Below are 15,247 nucleotides of genomic sequence, written 5' to 3'. Positions count from 1 at the left end.
TTTTAGGCAATGTGAACTGTGAGACCTTATGTACATGGGTGTGTCCTCTCCATTGATATCAACTGGCTAAATGGCTGTTATCAGCTCTTATCAATCCCAGACCTGCTAACAGGCGGATTTCAAATCATTCAGTGGCGGTTGTCGCCCTTGTTAAATAGAAATATTAAAGCAGCGTTTCAGTCTTAAAACAATGGACTTGTGTGGCGTGAGTTTGAGGCCAGGCTTCTGGACTTTGTTTTTTTTTTTTTTCTTCTTTAAATCACTCTTCACTTAAATTTTTCACAAGTTACTCGGTTACGTTATTCAATTACATCACATATTCAGTTACAATACATCTTTTTACAGCGCACAACAGATGCTTCAAAGCTCAATTTGCTGCAGTACCTTGCAGCAACTTGTACTACTGGAGCATCTATATTCATTGCTGCACATAAGTGCTAGAGTCCTTCTGTGTAATCTGCATTGCCCTGTGGTCTTTTCACATTCTTCTTCACGTTGTTTCCTTTTTCCCTCAAGGTCAAGAAAGTGTTCTGAAAAGATGAGGGACGCATCTATGGGTGTGATTTGTGTACTCCAAAAAATAAAAACCCTCCTATGCATCATGAAAGCAAACAATAAAGTGTAAATGTGCACAGATCAGAACCACATCTTTGCACGTCGAGCCGAACATGTCTCACTTTAAAGTTATCCAACCAGGAGGATAAATAAACCTGTTTTATTGCAAGGGTCTGACTTTACAGACATTCTTTACATCCTCTCAAATTTCATATGAACAATCCTTCAATAACAACAAGACTCCTCCCTTTATCCCCCCCTAAGCCCCATCATCCCACTCTGTCACACCAGCGCTCTGCATGTTCTCCTTCACTACATCCATGAATCTTCTTTGTGGTCTCCATATTCCACAGCTTTGTTCAGTACGCCCACACTCCCTCTGCATGTATCCAGACTATAGCAGCCTTGTCTCTTTTCAAACTGCTCGACATCTTGGTTCATCCTGGTCACTCCCAGTGAAAATCTTCTGTCAGTGCCACAGTCTCCAATGCATACATCAGAGCAGGTCTTACTACCATCTTGTAAACCTTTTTTTTTTTTTTTTTTTTTTTTGCCGCTATCCTTCTTTCACAAACCACTCCTGACACTTGTCTCCACCCACTCCATCCTGCCTGCACTCTCTCCTTCACCTCTCTGTGGCTTTCGATGGTTGACCCCAGGCAACTGAACCTCCTCCACCTTCACTCCCTCTGCTCTTTGCACCTTCATGTTTCCACCCGTCTCCCTCTCACTCATACACATGTATTCTTTCTTACTTCTACTGATTGTCATTCCTCTTTTCTCCAGAGATGTGACCCCTGCCGCACACCTCACCAAAGCTGGCTGTGGGGTGGCTGTGGCTCAGGTGGTAGAGCAGATGAACTAGTGACTGGAAGGTTGGTGGTTCGATCCTTGGCTTCCCCAGTCTGCATGCCAAGTATCCTTGGGCAAGATACTAACCCCAAGTTGCTTGGGGTTAGTACACATTCACACTCCGACTCCACTGGAGTGTGAATGTGTGTGAATGCTTAGATTGTACTTAAGTATAGAAGGAAGTGCTTGTATGGGTGTGAATGGGTGAATGAGGCATGTTATATAGAGCGCTTTGAGTACTCCGGGAGAGTAGAAAAGCTATATAAGAATCAGTCCATTTACCATGTCCTGCATATATTTCTCTGCCACCCCGACTTCCTCATGCAGCACCACAGTTCCTGTCTTGGCACACTATCAGACGCTTTCAGTGAAACTCATTCTGACCTCCTCTGTACTCCATCAACGCTCTCAAAGCAAACGTCACATCTGTAAAGCTATTTCTTAATTTAAAGTTTCACTGCTGCTCACTGATCATCACCACTCTTCTTAACCAAACAACTCATTCTAACATCTTTATTGTATAGTTATCAGCTTCTATCCGTGTCGTTACCACAGCTCTGCAGATCACCTTTATTCTAGAAAATCAGAACCTGTACACTTCTCCATTTCTCAAGCATCGTGTCACTCTACACAAGACTGTGTCTGATTTAAAAAGCCTTCTCTCGTAGACATCTCTATATCTCCATGGGAATCTCATCTGAGCCTTTCTGCTCTTCATAGCTGTCCTGTCTTTACTCATCCTCTACACTTCCCGATTCACTAACCTTACTCCTCATCCACCCATCAGTTTAAAAATGTTAAATGCAATGTTGTAATATTTTATGCTAAATTAACCTTAAATCTTCAGTTTCTGCACAACAAAGCCAACCTGCCTGTTTAGTGAAAGAACAAACTTAGGCGGTTTTGATTTGTACTGCTTTTTAATGTGTTTTTTTTTCCATCAGAAATAGTAAAAGCCATACAATGTAGCAAACCAAAACAACATGACAAAGCTCTATACAGGAATAGTAGCTCATTCACACACATTCTTGGGTCCAGACTGATCTGTCTAGAGTGGGCAGATGCCACTGGAGTGTCCATCTTGGCAAACAAATGACTGACATTCAGTTTCATGGTTAGGAAGTCTTTTATCTTTTTTTTCCCCTCAAGAAGGAGTTTGTAGGCAAAAAAAGCTTATTTGTCTTATAAGCTGAGCCAAGAGGCAGTCGTCACGTGAAACTCGCACTGATATCTTCCTATGGGCTTCTCTGCGGAAAGGCTGGTTTAAATGAGTCATGAAGATGCTGTGCACAGATTAGTCAACAGGCCGACGGTTACAATTTGAGTCGAGCATGCAAGCTCCTGCTAATAAATAATGGAACATTCTAGTCAGGTATAAACTCCTGGAAGGGCTCCGTTGCTTTTTTCCTTTTTGGAGACGTAGGTTTGAGTCCAAATAGGCCCCCAAACTAACCCTTACTTATGTTGCATCATGCTGCCATAGGTGGGAGTTTTCATTGCCACTCATTCCTTTAATTAAAATTGAAAAAGCAAAATAATTTTGTTTGTCAAGAAAACTACAAAATCATTTAAGTTTTGTCAGTGATCAAATTGTGTTAACTCAATATTTCACAGCTAAAACACTGTATTAAATTAAAAGTGGCTCCTTTGTAGTGATCCTTTTGCACCACACGGGGGAAGCAGCTACTTACTAAACTGACTTGGTTTTGCTGTTAAAAGCCTCAGACCTACTGTGAGGCAGTGTGAAAGTAAGGACCCCCGATAGTCTGCCTGAATACACGCAGGGACATGACACAGGTCTGTCAACAGCTCCCCTCCACTCGGTTGACAACAAAAACACGGATAATACTTTAACATTTCAAGTGCTCTAAACTTGGACAACGTATTTTCTCGGCAGGTTTTAAGTTAATAAAACAGCGGCGTTGGCATCACTTTAGGATAACTCCAATTTGGATTTTAGTAACAACCATTTTTCATACAAAATATTTCCCCCAAGAAAACAACAAGAATGTTAACAAAAGAAAATAATGCTGTGAAAAAAACATTCAAAAACAACAGTGATACCCCTTTTAAAATGCACACACTTTACACCTTTATATACGTCAATGCACTTGACTTTAGCCAAAATAAAAGCAATCTTTTCTTCTTGCTTTCAGTAATCTTGATGTATACTTTATAATACATGTATACAAGATAATATAGAGCAACAAAGCAACAAAAATAAATATCTTAAGTCACTGTTTGGAAGTTTATATATATATATTTATATCTATATATGTATATTTATATGTATAGCTTACTTTTGGGTAGGGTGAGAGCTTCTTTCATCGATGGAAACTTTGAGCAGAGAAAAGTGCAGAGCAGATTTGGAGGACCAAATCTTTTTTCTTTAAAATAAAGATCGTCCTCACAAAAACTGCCCTCGGCCCTTCAATCATGAGTGAACGGTGTGGCTGCGGAGGCTGAACAGAGGATGGTGGCAGACGGGAAGCAAACCCCCCCTCCTCCACGCTTCTCTGATACAATCAATGCCTTGTGGATGCAGTGATTCAGTGGCCTGTTCTATAATATTTTTTCTGTGGTCTCACTGAATGCAAGGTTCAGCTGATCTCTTCAGGCTCAAGCTGCACATCAGTCGCATCTTTAGCTACACTACGAACAGGGAAGGACCTGTGGTATTTTGGCTATTTGCATATATTAAGACGGCGTGGATATGTTTTAGGTTCTTCTTTTTTTCTTTAAAAGCTCTGCATTTAGTTAAGAAAGTCAGGCACCAAATGTTATCTAGAACAGTCCTACTCAAAAAAAGCAATCTAGAGTATTTACACAACCCTTACCAGCTGCAAAAAATCTTTTTTTTTTCTTTTTTTGCAAGATGGCAACGGTGCAGAATTGACCTACAGTATCAGTACATACAGAAAGAAACAGTATTTTTTGTTTAAGCAGCCATATTTGTTTTACAAAAGAATACTTCCGACCCTCATAGTCAGTGGCACGCTATACCCGCCCTGACTGCTTTTTTAAAATCTTTGGTTGACCAGTCAAAAAAGCCTGATAGATTCACAATCCACCTTTTACATCACACTACTTGACTTCTTCTTTTTTTTTAAAAAAAACAAAAAAAGAAACAGTTGCTAAAAAAATAACATTTGCACACAATGTCATTCCCTCTTCCTGTTCATGAGTTAACCCTGCCCGGGAGGTTAAAGTCGCCTCCCTTGCCCATTGTCACACACAGCCACGCCTCATCCTGCACTTCCTCTGGTCCATTCTGGAGTCCATCCAAGATTATAAGCAAACGCATGCAAGCCGCGCACACACGAACACACTCTCAACACACACGCGCACTCATTCTTTCACAACTACACACGCGTTGGCTTAAATGTGAAAGAGCAGGAAAAATGAAGCGATACGTAAAACTGAAAGCCGAGAGCGTCTGTGAGGTTTAAAAGAAAAGGAAGGAAAATAACCAAAGTTATTTTGAAAAAAAGCGTGAGGGGTTTTTGCTGACAGCGCTCATCGTTTCTGCGAGGTGATCATCTTCGAGACGAAGTTGACGATGGCGCTGGCAGGTTGGTCAGGGTCCAGCTCGGCGAAGAGGTGGCTGACGTTGTCTGTTGTGCTTCCCTGCTTACGCGCCACAAACCCGAACAGCCTGAAACATCAATATTGGAGATTTCGTCATTAGGGCTGCCATTTTCATTCATCAACGACTTAAAGCAGATTTACAGACACTTGAAGGTATTTTTGTAAATGTGTGTTTTGTTTATTTAGTTTAATCTCTTCCGAACTGAAGCCATCGACAGGAAGTAGTTTTTGAAAATACATTACCTGAACTATTGCCAGGATGTACTTCATTATAATACCAATAGTACCCTTAGTACAAAGTACTAAGTGAAACTGAAAATGTTTGTTCCTGCTTCCCATGGAGGTGAGGTTTTTACCAGTTACCAGAGCGTTATTACAAAAATTACCTTTTAAGTAGTTCACATTAGAGCCCCACTGACATAACAGCGGATAGTATCTTTGATGATATATCGTTACGTGGTTGTAACAGCCAACTAATCAAAGTTTAAAAAGGAAGGAAGAGATGGAAGTAACACCGACCATTGTGTTGATGTTACACAATCCACCAGAGGGCACTGTGTAACTTCTCTGTTTGCAATGTGTTTGAAAGACTACAAACACAAGCAGAGTGTGAACGAATAATCAGCAGGTTGGAAGAGTAAAACAAACTGTTTCTTTTCAAACTTCAACGCCATATCATCTTAGTAAGGACTCAAATTACTACACGAAGCAACTGTTATGGGTGCGTCTGACAGAAACTAAATATCAGCATCGGTCAGTCTCTTAAAAAGAGTACTTTCAAGTATCAAATGTTGACTGAAAGGAAAGTTTACTTACTTTGCTGTTCCTCCCTCAGGCTTGTTCCATCTGAAATGATTTAAGTATTTTGTTTAAGGTCTTAACTAAACAAAACCAATGTGCTACTTGGACTAGCTGAAATCACGGGCTTTAAACACACTTGAGGAACTGAAAACAAGTCGCTAATATTGTTCTAAGTATTTTAATGGCTCTCTGTACTCACTTTCTGTCCTGAGGGTCTATATCACAGAACGTGACAGTGTTGGTTGGGTAATGGCGTCGGAAGAAAAGCCTAAAAAAGATGTAAATGACACAAAACTTAAAAATTGAAATGTCCATTCTGTGGACTTGCATGTCATATACTTTTATACAGCTTTTAAACAGAGCAACCATTGATGATTTAGGCTGATTTGGTCAATATGAACTTTAACCTCCTAGGACCTGCGTCCACATATGTGGACATCACATTTTGGGTTATTTAGACTAAAATACTAAATTTTGCTCTACAAGGGCCTGATATCCACTTACGAGGACATTATACTGCTACTGTTCTATCAAAATTTTAAATGAATATCCTCATATGTGGCTCTTATTTTTCTTAAAAACAAAATAAGGTTAAAAAAAATCTGGTAATTCTTTGTTTTTACATTCATCAGGCCCCAATCAGCCCAAATATCAAAGAGAAATAAAAAATGCATGTCGTGGAAGAGTTCGGGTCTTAGGAGGTTAAACTCAGACTGTGCCAGTTATGCAAGGGCTCTACTTTTTCTCGTGTATCACTACACATCAGACCGGTTCTAAATTGTTCATTCCATCAGTACCAGTAAGCTATCTCTCTTTGTCAATGCTAGCATGCTTTTCCTGACAGCCGTGCATTTAAAAACATTAATGTAAAACTTGTGGAAGCTGAGCTTCTATGATAATGCTCAAAGTTCATGTTTTCAAGCATTCGAGTAGTGAACTTGAATGCTTAAAATCACTCTTCCTGTTAAAAATGAGTTCTTCTTCTCTGCCGTCACCAAGTGCTTGATCACAAAGTTGGAGTTTAGGGTTGCTTTGAGAAAACTGCTGCTGTGAACTACCACTACATAAATAAAAACTGAAACATATGATGTACATGTCCACCCTTTTTCTTCTGCTTATCTAAAGTGCTTTTGGTATGGCCACAGGCTAAAGGAGAGTAAGACTTCCTTTCTCCCCAAGATCTTTTTCCATCTCCTCCCAGGGAATGTTGAGATATATAATCGTTCCAACAAATTCTACTGTGGGCTCCTGTCCCAGCTGGGTGTGCCCTAAAAACCTCAAAAGGGAGGTATCCAGGATACATCTTGTTAAGACGCTCAGATCACCTCAGCTAGCCCCTTTTGACACACTTTTGACACTGTGCTCCTCACAGTATCTCTAAGGGTGAGCACAGCCACTCAACAAAGGAAACTCATTTTGGTCGCTTGTATCAGCAGTGTCATTCTTTCTGTCACTACCCAGAGCTCGTGACCATCATTGATGACTGGGACATAGAGCCACTGGGTAGTCAAAACCTTGGTCTTCTGGCTTAGCTCTATCTTTCTACAACAGGCCAGTACGTCTGCTTCACTGTTCTCTAACACCCTTCCAAAGCTCAGCACCCAAATGTAATGATGATATGCAGATGTAATAATAGGGAAAGCTGTGAAATAGTTAATAATATAGTGTATAAAAATTCTAATACTTTAATTTTCTCTATTGTTTTGTGATTGTGTTCAGTTGCTCATATTCATTAATTCCAGCCCTTTAAAGACATATTTATATCTTAAAATACGCTGAGATGTCAAAGGCTCGTCAAAAATATGTCTGCGACAACATATGACATGCAACGTCTACACTTGTGAGACATCAAACACATGTTTAAGATGGGACAGGTGTGGTTTAGACTTACTTCCTCTGGTTGTCAGTGAGTGTGATGCCTTGTGAGGACACCTTGAAGTGCACAATGGTGGCAGTAGGTGGAGAAGCAGCAGCCAGTGTCTCAGATATGGCCTTAGCGACAGCCTGAGGCCCTGTCAGTGATTCCATCTCCACTGAGTTGATGTAGAGAACATTGCATGCTGTAAAGAGAGCAGACATCCCAGCTGGATAAATGGTGTCAAACCCAATCGTGAACAATCTGTTCATGCAATAATGTTGACATTGTCCTCATTAGAGTGCATGCTTTCTGCAACAAGGCTGGGGTTTTAGAAACCAAACAGATCATTCCACATAAAACATTCTGTCTGTTATGGAGCGCAAGCTGGACGCTAGTGTTAAAAGACATGTTCTGGGGAAATCTGTCACACGGGACTGTTATTTATTCGTCTTCATTTGTGGAGCATACACGGACAGACAACACACAGACACGATGCACATTCCAGTTGTAGGTTTCCAAATGAAAGTGCACTGGGTTTACCATGGGAGTCAGCAGGGGCCCTCAGCACTGGGACAACAAGAACGTCACGTTGTCAGAATGAGTGACAAAACACACTAATGACGCTGACAATTATGTCCAAGAACCTCAAAACTTGGCTGACTGTCTTGGAATGTTAAACTTAAATAACCTAATGACTTTTAATACTGAGGAGGAGGTTTTACCTGCTCCTTGTTTCAGCCTTTCAGCCATCGGGTTTGCTGTTGTGACCTCTGGTACTTCCTCAGTGAGCTCTGATTTACAGGAGAGAAAGTTTACCGTTTTGGGATGAGGACTCCATCAAGGGTCAGATTTTCAGTTTTTAAAAAAAAAATAAAAAAAATTTTTAACTGTAAAGATTTGCTTAAGAGTAAGACAGAAACACTTTTAAATGGAATACATGTTACACAGAACACTTATTGCACATACCTGTGGTGGGGATGACTAGTTTGCATGGGAGGGCCAGTGGTGTTATAGCATGTTGGTAGACCAATGCAGACAGGCAACCTGTCAAAGAGAAACAAGTTTTTATAAATGTTCAGCTTTACTTAAAGGGAGTTTTGAGTTGCCATGAGAAAGTTTGTGGATTTTTTTTTTTCTCATATAACTGGATCAATTCTGCCGCTTGGTAGTTTTCTTCTTAGAGTGCCAAATCACAACAACAGTCAGCCCAGGGTGCTTTATATTGCAAGGTAAAGAACTACAACAATGGAACAAAAACCCCAACAATCAAATGACCCCCTTAGAGGAAACACTTGTTGACAGTGGGAAGAGAAAAACTCCTTTTTAACAGGAAGAAACCTCAGAACCGGGTTGAAAAGTGATGGGGGGAAGACAGGTGGAAGAGAGGCAGAGATCAATAAGAACTAATGATTAAATGCAGAGAGGTGTATAAACACATAGTGAGTAAAGAAGAAACACTGCAGTGCATCATGGGAAGCCCCCCAGCAGCCTAAGCCTATTGCAGCGTGACTAAGGGAGGGTTCAACGTCATCTGATCCAGCCCTAACTCTATGCTTTATCAAAAGGAACATTTTAAGCCTAATCTTAAAAGTAGAGAGAGAATCTGTCTCCTGAATCCAAACTGGGAGCTGGTTCCACAGAAGCTTCCAGTTTGAGAGTGTTGCTTTCTTCAGTTATAACAACCATCTTGACACGTGGTATAGATGACCTGTAGCTGGTTAATTGTTTAACAAGATTGCTGACATTAGGTTTTTATTATGGTGACCCATATTAAAATTATAAATAAAGAGGTAAATGTATGTGCAGGTAATCCCCCCTGAGCATTTTGACCAGTCTGAAGCATGAGCTTTTGACTCTTATAGTGACTTTTTCTTGTAGGTTTTCTACAATAGATAAGCCCTATTTAGCTGCTTTTCAAACCTTCTGTTTCCATTGGGCAGGCAATCTGATGAAAGCTAACTTAAAGGGAGGTGAAGGGAGTTAAAAGGCTTCTTTTAGGGAGTGTATGAACTGAGGGGCTGCATCATGGCCAAGGATTACTGAAAACTACTCTATTAGTGTCGAAGAATACACATTTAGATTTTAAATTAATCATAATGGATCCCTCGTTAACTAAATCTGTAGTACGCCTGACTTCTTACACAATGACAGCTGAATCTTTTAATTGGAGTTATTAATGTTACTTTTAAATGGTGGAGGATTATGGATAAACTTCACGAGCTCTGAAAGAGGGATTCAAAGGACTCAGGTTTAATTGTTCATTGTTGGCTGTAATGTCACACTGAAGTAAATTAAAAAAAAAAAAAAGATGACAGGAAAAAACAGTTTTGTGCTTTTGTGTTAGTTGAAATTAAAGAAATACAAGCAAAAACTCCACTAAAGAATAAGAGCGATAAAGTGAGTTACAAGCTGAAGACAAGAGTGGAAGAGAAGAAACGAGGAGCGCGAAGGCAAAAGTTCACAGAAGTTGGTCTGCCCCTTTAGTGCATGCAGACGCGCACGCACACACAGCCGTGTAGTGTAATTAGTAGGGAGAACACAAGAGAGATCACGTCACTCAATACTATAATTACAGCAGGATTAGATGTTTTCAAACTTGGAAAGGGGCTCAAATTTTCAACTGACACACAAAAGAGAGAAAGCGCTCGTGCTTGACATTTCCTACAGACTCGTTATGTCACTGCTAAGCTGTTAGTGTATGTTTTAGAAATGAAAGACAGCAGCAAGAGTGCTTCCACTAACCAAAGTAAGGCTCGTTGGGGCAACCTTTCAGCTTCACTCCTTTAGGGCTGCTCTCGATCAGGAAATGCCTCACCAGTTCATTGGTGATGTCACCTGCAACAAAAGAGCCAAGCAGTGCGTGAGTCCAGGCGGGTAATGCACCAGCTGAATCACATTCAGACATCGTCTCATATCTTTGGTATTAAGGTACTAACATTCATGCTGCCTCCAACAAAACAAGAAGGGCTGCACTAAACACAGAAGTAGTGTGTGTACTGAATATTTGGCACATTTGTAACTGCTTTGATGTACTGCCCACCGTCCTCCCCCTACCTTTCTTGTTCGGATGCACAGTGGGTGGAGGAGACGCCACCTTCATGGCTAGGCCATAAGCTCCTTTGAAGGAGTGACTGTCCCGGATAACAAAGGCTCCGGGCTCCCTGTCCTTCAGCAGGCTGATGGCTGGAATACAGAGAACATTGAGTTACTTTAGAACATCAGGAATCTGGGAGGTGATACAATAACCTACATGCTACTGCTGAGTCGGTTTATGGACCGACTTAGATGGATTGATGTTCCAACACTCACCTCAAGATAAATTAAGATCTTTTAACAAATCTTTAAACAAATTTCCCATGTGTGGGACTAATAAAGGTTCTTAACATCTACTGACTGTTAATCTGACATCATCAACAAGCCACATTTCATTTGTGCCTTTCTCAACAACCAAAACTCGAATGTAAAAACTCCTCGGCCGTCCGTTTCTGATAGCATGCTGTTGCTAGCAGCTCACAGAACAACTCGCCTGTGCCTCATTATGGCCTCACAGATGAAATAACAGTCGCTCTTTACTTTTGCTGGGTTCAGATGACACAACAAAGATGTAAAGCAGCACCAATCCAAAGATTTAGGCTATAATGGATAAGAGAGAAAAAGCTAGTAGTCTTGGGTACAGTGTAATGCATGAAGTGATACATCGGCCAAAGGACAATCAGTCCAGATCTGTCCTCTTAGTATGATCTAGTGTTTGTTTAAATTCTTGTCTTTAGTTGTAATTCTCTGGCACCTCCTTCCTGATTATATCAAATAGGGGCAAAAGGCAGCAAAGCCAGATCTGCTCTGTGTTTATGTAGAAATGTATGTATCCTGGCCAAAGTCGGCAAGAATCTTTGAGCCTACAGTCACCTCATACCACACGGTGACCATCTTAAAGTCCTAAATGTCATACAGAACTAAGTGAACCTGGCATTAGTCTTGTTATTTATCTATTACATGCACTTTCCTCTGTGTTATGTCAATAAGTTGTAACAAAGCTCAGTATTAGATTACATTGTCGATGTGCAGGCCCCTGGCAGGTTGTTGTTAAAACATGGAGAAACTGCATACTACAGTATACAAACCACATGTTACACAATTATGGTTAGAAGCTTTATTTGTTACAATAAGTACTTAACAAAAAGAAATGCATTTGAGGGAAAGAAAAACTGGACAATTTGTCCACAATGAAAAACCTCTTTATTATTCCACCAGCTAAATTTAGGTGATGGAATTTGGAGGTCGGAAAAGTCATTAAAGAATGAAGGTAAGCCAAGGAAGAAGGTGGCATGAAGTCAAAAGTGAAGCATGAGTAAGAGTAGGATGAAATGAGTCCTGACCCTTTGTTTAAAAAAAAAAAAAAAAAACTGCCGTTGGTCTGCATTTTATTAGAACTACAACTTCTAACATGACACTTTGCTTCAGACACTTCATTGTTCACAGAGAGGAGCTTTAGAGCTTTAACTTCACTGTTTAGTTCAATGCCCAGGCCTGTCCACATGTGACAGTTTAAGCAAGGAAGATGGATGAGATGAGCAACACATGCAGATGTTCCCTAATTCTCTGCATATGGTGTGGCTTTCTTTCTGGGAGTGCACTGCACTAAGTATAAACTCTCCGTGTGTCTGATGTCATCGCAGTTGAGCATATGCTTATGTTTAACATGATATAATCCATTACAGGCCAGTCACTAGCTGCTGACCTCACAGCTAAAACACACGAGGACAGAAATGTTTTGTGTATGCTGCTGCATGCATCGTCAGTATTGTGCACATGTGTACGTGCATTTATCAAAAGAGATGACGTTGCCGGGTCCAGTGACTTACATCACTGACATTCAGAACAATGACTTGAGTTTCAACAAAGAGTCCTTTTAGTGCAACTCAAAGGATTCAGAGTAATACTCAATTAAACCATGCAGCCCAAGTCATTTCTATAATATGCTCTGTATGTTCACCACAATAACGTTTGCAAAAGTACTGCTCACAACACAGCTGATATGTTACGCTGCTAATGATGACAGCTGCTTCTGTTCCTTAATGTTTGTCTAAATGTTTAAAAGTATGACATAAATCCACCCACTTGGATGGATCTATATTTGATTAATATAATAAATGAGGTCTTTTGACTTCCTACCTTGCTCTCTGGAAATGTCAGGTTTGTACCAGAACTTGGACGTGTCTTGAACAAACTTGACGTTCAGCCTGCTGTCGGGGCTTCCATCTGCAACAAAAATCCAAAGATGTAACAGGAAATCACAAAAATATATCCTCTTTGCCTTGACTGTGAATTGGATCGGCCAAGATATAAAACGGATGTCACCCCAAACACTCGAAACTCATTTAAAAAAACAAAACATCAATGCTGATTTGTGGACTGCTGTTTTTGAAACCCTGACTTCACCATAGTGGTGCCAAACTGTACTAATTGTTTAATTCTAGAGTTAGCTGGCTAGCTTGCCAGCAAGATCAAGCAAGCAAATCCATAGTTTACTGACATATTACCTCGGATGCTAATTTTGCACAGTTGACAGTTGATCAGTTTAAATCCGGTTTGTAATTTTCATTTTTCTGGTCAGAGTCTGGAAACTTTTCCATCGCACTTCTATATACAGTTTATGGAATGAACCCCTAAATTGTATGTACTTACCAGTCATAGTGAACCTTGAAAAGTCAGAAAGTGTGTGGAAGTAGCTGGGATTGCCTCCTCCACTCATTGTGGGCATCATCTTCCCGTTCATCGTGCCATAGGACAGCGCTCCGTTTGGTCTATCGCCGCTTGACATGCGCCTCTTCTCTGGAAGCTGGGGCTGAAATCCAGGGGCTGGACTGCCCTGCCTGAACCCTAAACCCATCCCCATCATCCCTCCATCTTGGTAGCCTGCAGGTGAGATGGGGAATGAGGGAGTTGGTGGTCCCTGGTAGCCCGAAGAACTGCTCTGTCGTGACAGGTTCCCATGTCGTTCATCTGGTGTCGTGTAACCACTGTGCATGGGGTGACGGTCTAAACTGGGGCTTCTCTGGGACATCTGAGAAATGGAGGGGTGACGGCCCAACACCGGACTTCCTTGAGCCTGTGTGATCGATGGCTGTCGGCTGAGCACAGGGCTGCTCTGAATAGGCTGACCGAGGGACGGCTGTCTGCTGAGGACTGGGCTCTGTTGGGGCCCTGGCCCCATAGCAGCCTGCCTGTTGAGGACTGGACTGCTCTGCGCTCCCTGAGATGGACAATGACCGAGGACGGGACTGCCACTGAGACCCGACACGCCCACTTCAAAGCCATTAGCTGGTGATGTCTGCTGGCTCATGGCGGGAACTTCCTGATTAATACTGGGGCGCTGCTGGAGGACGGGGTTGTTAGTAGAGCCAATGATGTTGGTCTGGATCTGTTTACTGGGGCTTCCATGGCCGAGTGTGGTCTGAACTGGTTCTGAACTGGGCGGGTTGGGATCTGAGGATGCATAGCTTCCTAACAAGGTGCTGGGACCCAGGTAAGGTGGTGTGGGTGTTGCAGTGCCAAGGTAGGAGGAGGTTGGAGAGCTAGAATCCAGGTAGGATGAAGTGGGGGTATTCAAGGCTTGATATGATGGAGTAGGAGTGGGGTAGGCACTCTCTGTAGGCTGGGAGCGGAACCCGGAATCAGTAGTGGGTTGGGACGGAGTGCTAACACTGCTCTCTGCTACAGGGTGATCGCTGAAAGAGAAGCGAGAGAAGTAAATAAGCGTGCGTAATAATGCAGTATAGCTTCTCACGGAGGAGTACAAGTACTCAAGGAGAAGGCTAAACATGACTATAAGACAGGCCCATCTTACCCCGGTGAGCTCTGTATGGGACTGCTGCTGGACAAAGGTGGGTTCAGTGTGTGAGTGGTGGTGGGACTTTGACTTCTCTGCTTGGTTGTAGCATCTCCCAGCGGAGTAAGGCTTCTATGTGATGTGCATGGCTCTCCTCCTGCCACTGCTGACTTGGCGACAGACTCCACATAGCTTCTTGGTGCTGTATATGAAAGACACGCCTAAATAAATAAAAGCTCTATACTGGGTTTCTGATTTTCCAGGGTGGGGTGCCTCATTATTGTCCATAAGGGTGATAAAATGCAAATAATAGCCTAAAGTGGTACTTAAGACCACTCCGAAAAGCAGCATACACTATTACTTAACTCTGATGGCAACTAAAAATGGGAATGGCTTTGCCGAATGTGACACGTGGACGGAAAAAGACTAAATATGTTGAGAAAAATGGGGTGGAGAGGGTTAAAGTGAATGATGATATGTGGCATTATACTGGAGCTCTTACCTTCCTCACCCTCACTGCTTTCATCATCTGTGAAGCATCATTGGGATAAACCAAAGAACAAAATGTTGTAAAAAAACCAAAAACAACCCAAGACGTATCAAGGGGGTTGGAAACTTTAGTGTTTGGTGTCTTTAGGGAAAGAAATATTAGCAGCAGTTAAATGTTGTCTTGTCATTTTTAACCAAACTCCTTTTATTTCTGTTTCTCAGCTCATCTGAACTAAAATGTATGCTTATAAAATGATCTTCAGTTGTATTTATAT

General features: G+C 41.5%; 1 protein-coding gene and 1 long non-coding RNA gene across 10 annotated transcripts in view; one reads left to right on the top strand and one right to left on the bottom strand.

Annotated features, from left to right (window-relative positions):
* Window positions 1-15,247, top strand: part of LOC146691258 (uncharacterized) — a 107,921-nt gene that overhangs the window by 50,872 nt on the left and 41,802 nt on the right. The window lies entirely within an intron of this gene.
* tns1b (tensin 1b) overlaps window positions 2,309-15,247 on the bottom strand; it is a 191,391-nt gene continuing 178,452 nt past the window's right edge. For 4 of the 8 annotated variants that reach the window (XM_085434575.1, XM_085434579.1, XM_085434576.1 and 1 more), the window contains exons 23-34: window positions 14,502-14,685; window positions 13,340-14,382; window positions 12,827-12,913; window positions 10,709-10,837; window positions 10,397-10,489; window positions 8,621-8,698; window positions 8,377-8,445; window positions 8,195-8,221; window positions 7,688-7,856; window positions 5,996-6,064; window positions 5,812-5,841; window positions 2,309-5,062 (exon numbers count right to left, since the gene is read on the bottom strand). In XM_085434575.1, the coding sequence (XP_085290701.1) occupies window positions 4,924-5,062; window positions 5,812-5,841; window positions 5,996-6,064; window positions 7,688-7,856; window positions 8,195-8,221; window positions 8,377-8,445; window positions 8,621-8,698; window positions 10,397-10,489; window positions 10,709-10,837; window positions 12,827-12,913; window positions 13,340-14,382; window positions 14,502-14,685 (2,117 nt within the window). In that variant the 3' untranslated portion in view covers window positions 2,309-4,923. Of the gene's footprint in view, window positions 5,063-5,811; window positions 5,842-5,995; window positions 6,065-7,687; window positions 7,857-8,194; window positions 8,222-8,376; window positions 8,446-8,620; window positions 8,699-10,396; window positions 10,490-10,708; window positions 10,838-12,826; window positions 12,914-13,339; window positions 14,383-14,501; window positions 14,686-14,985; window positions 15,013-15,247 lie in introns of all 8 variants that reach the window. The other 4 variants (XM_085434574.1, XM_085434578.1, XM_085434577.1 and 1 more) reach the window with 2 other exon arrangements.

This window comes from Copadichromis virginalis, linkage group LG16 (assembly GCF_057382275.1).
Source record: "Copadichromis virginalis isolate Kocher_CV1m ecotype Utaka linkage group LG16, C_Virginalis_male_GT1.1, whole genome shotgun sequence".
NCBI lineage: Eukaryota > Metazoa > Chordata > Actinopteri > Cichliformes > Cichlidae > Copadichromis > Copadichromis virginalis.
The sequence above is the reverse complement of the archived record's forward strand: the minus strand, read 5'-3'. Positions and strand labels throughout refer to the sequence as shown.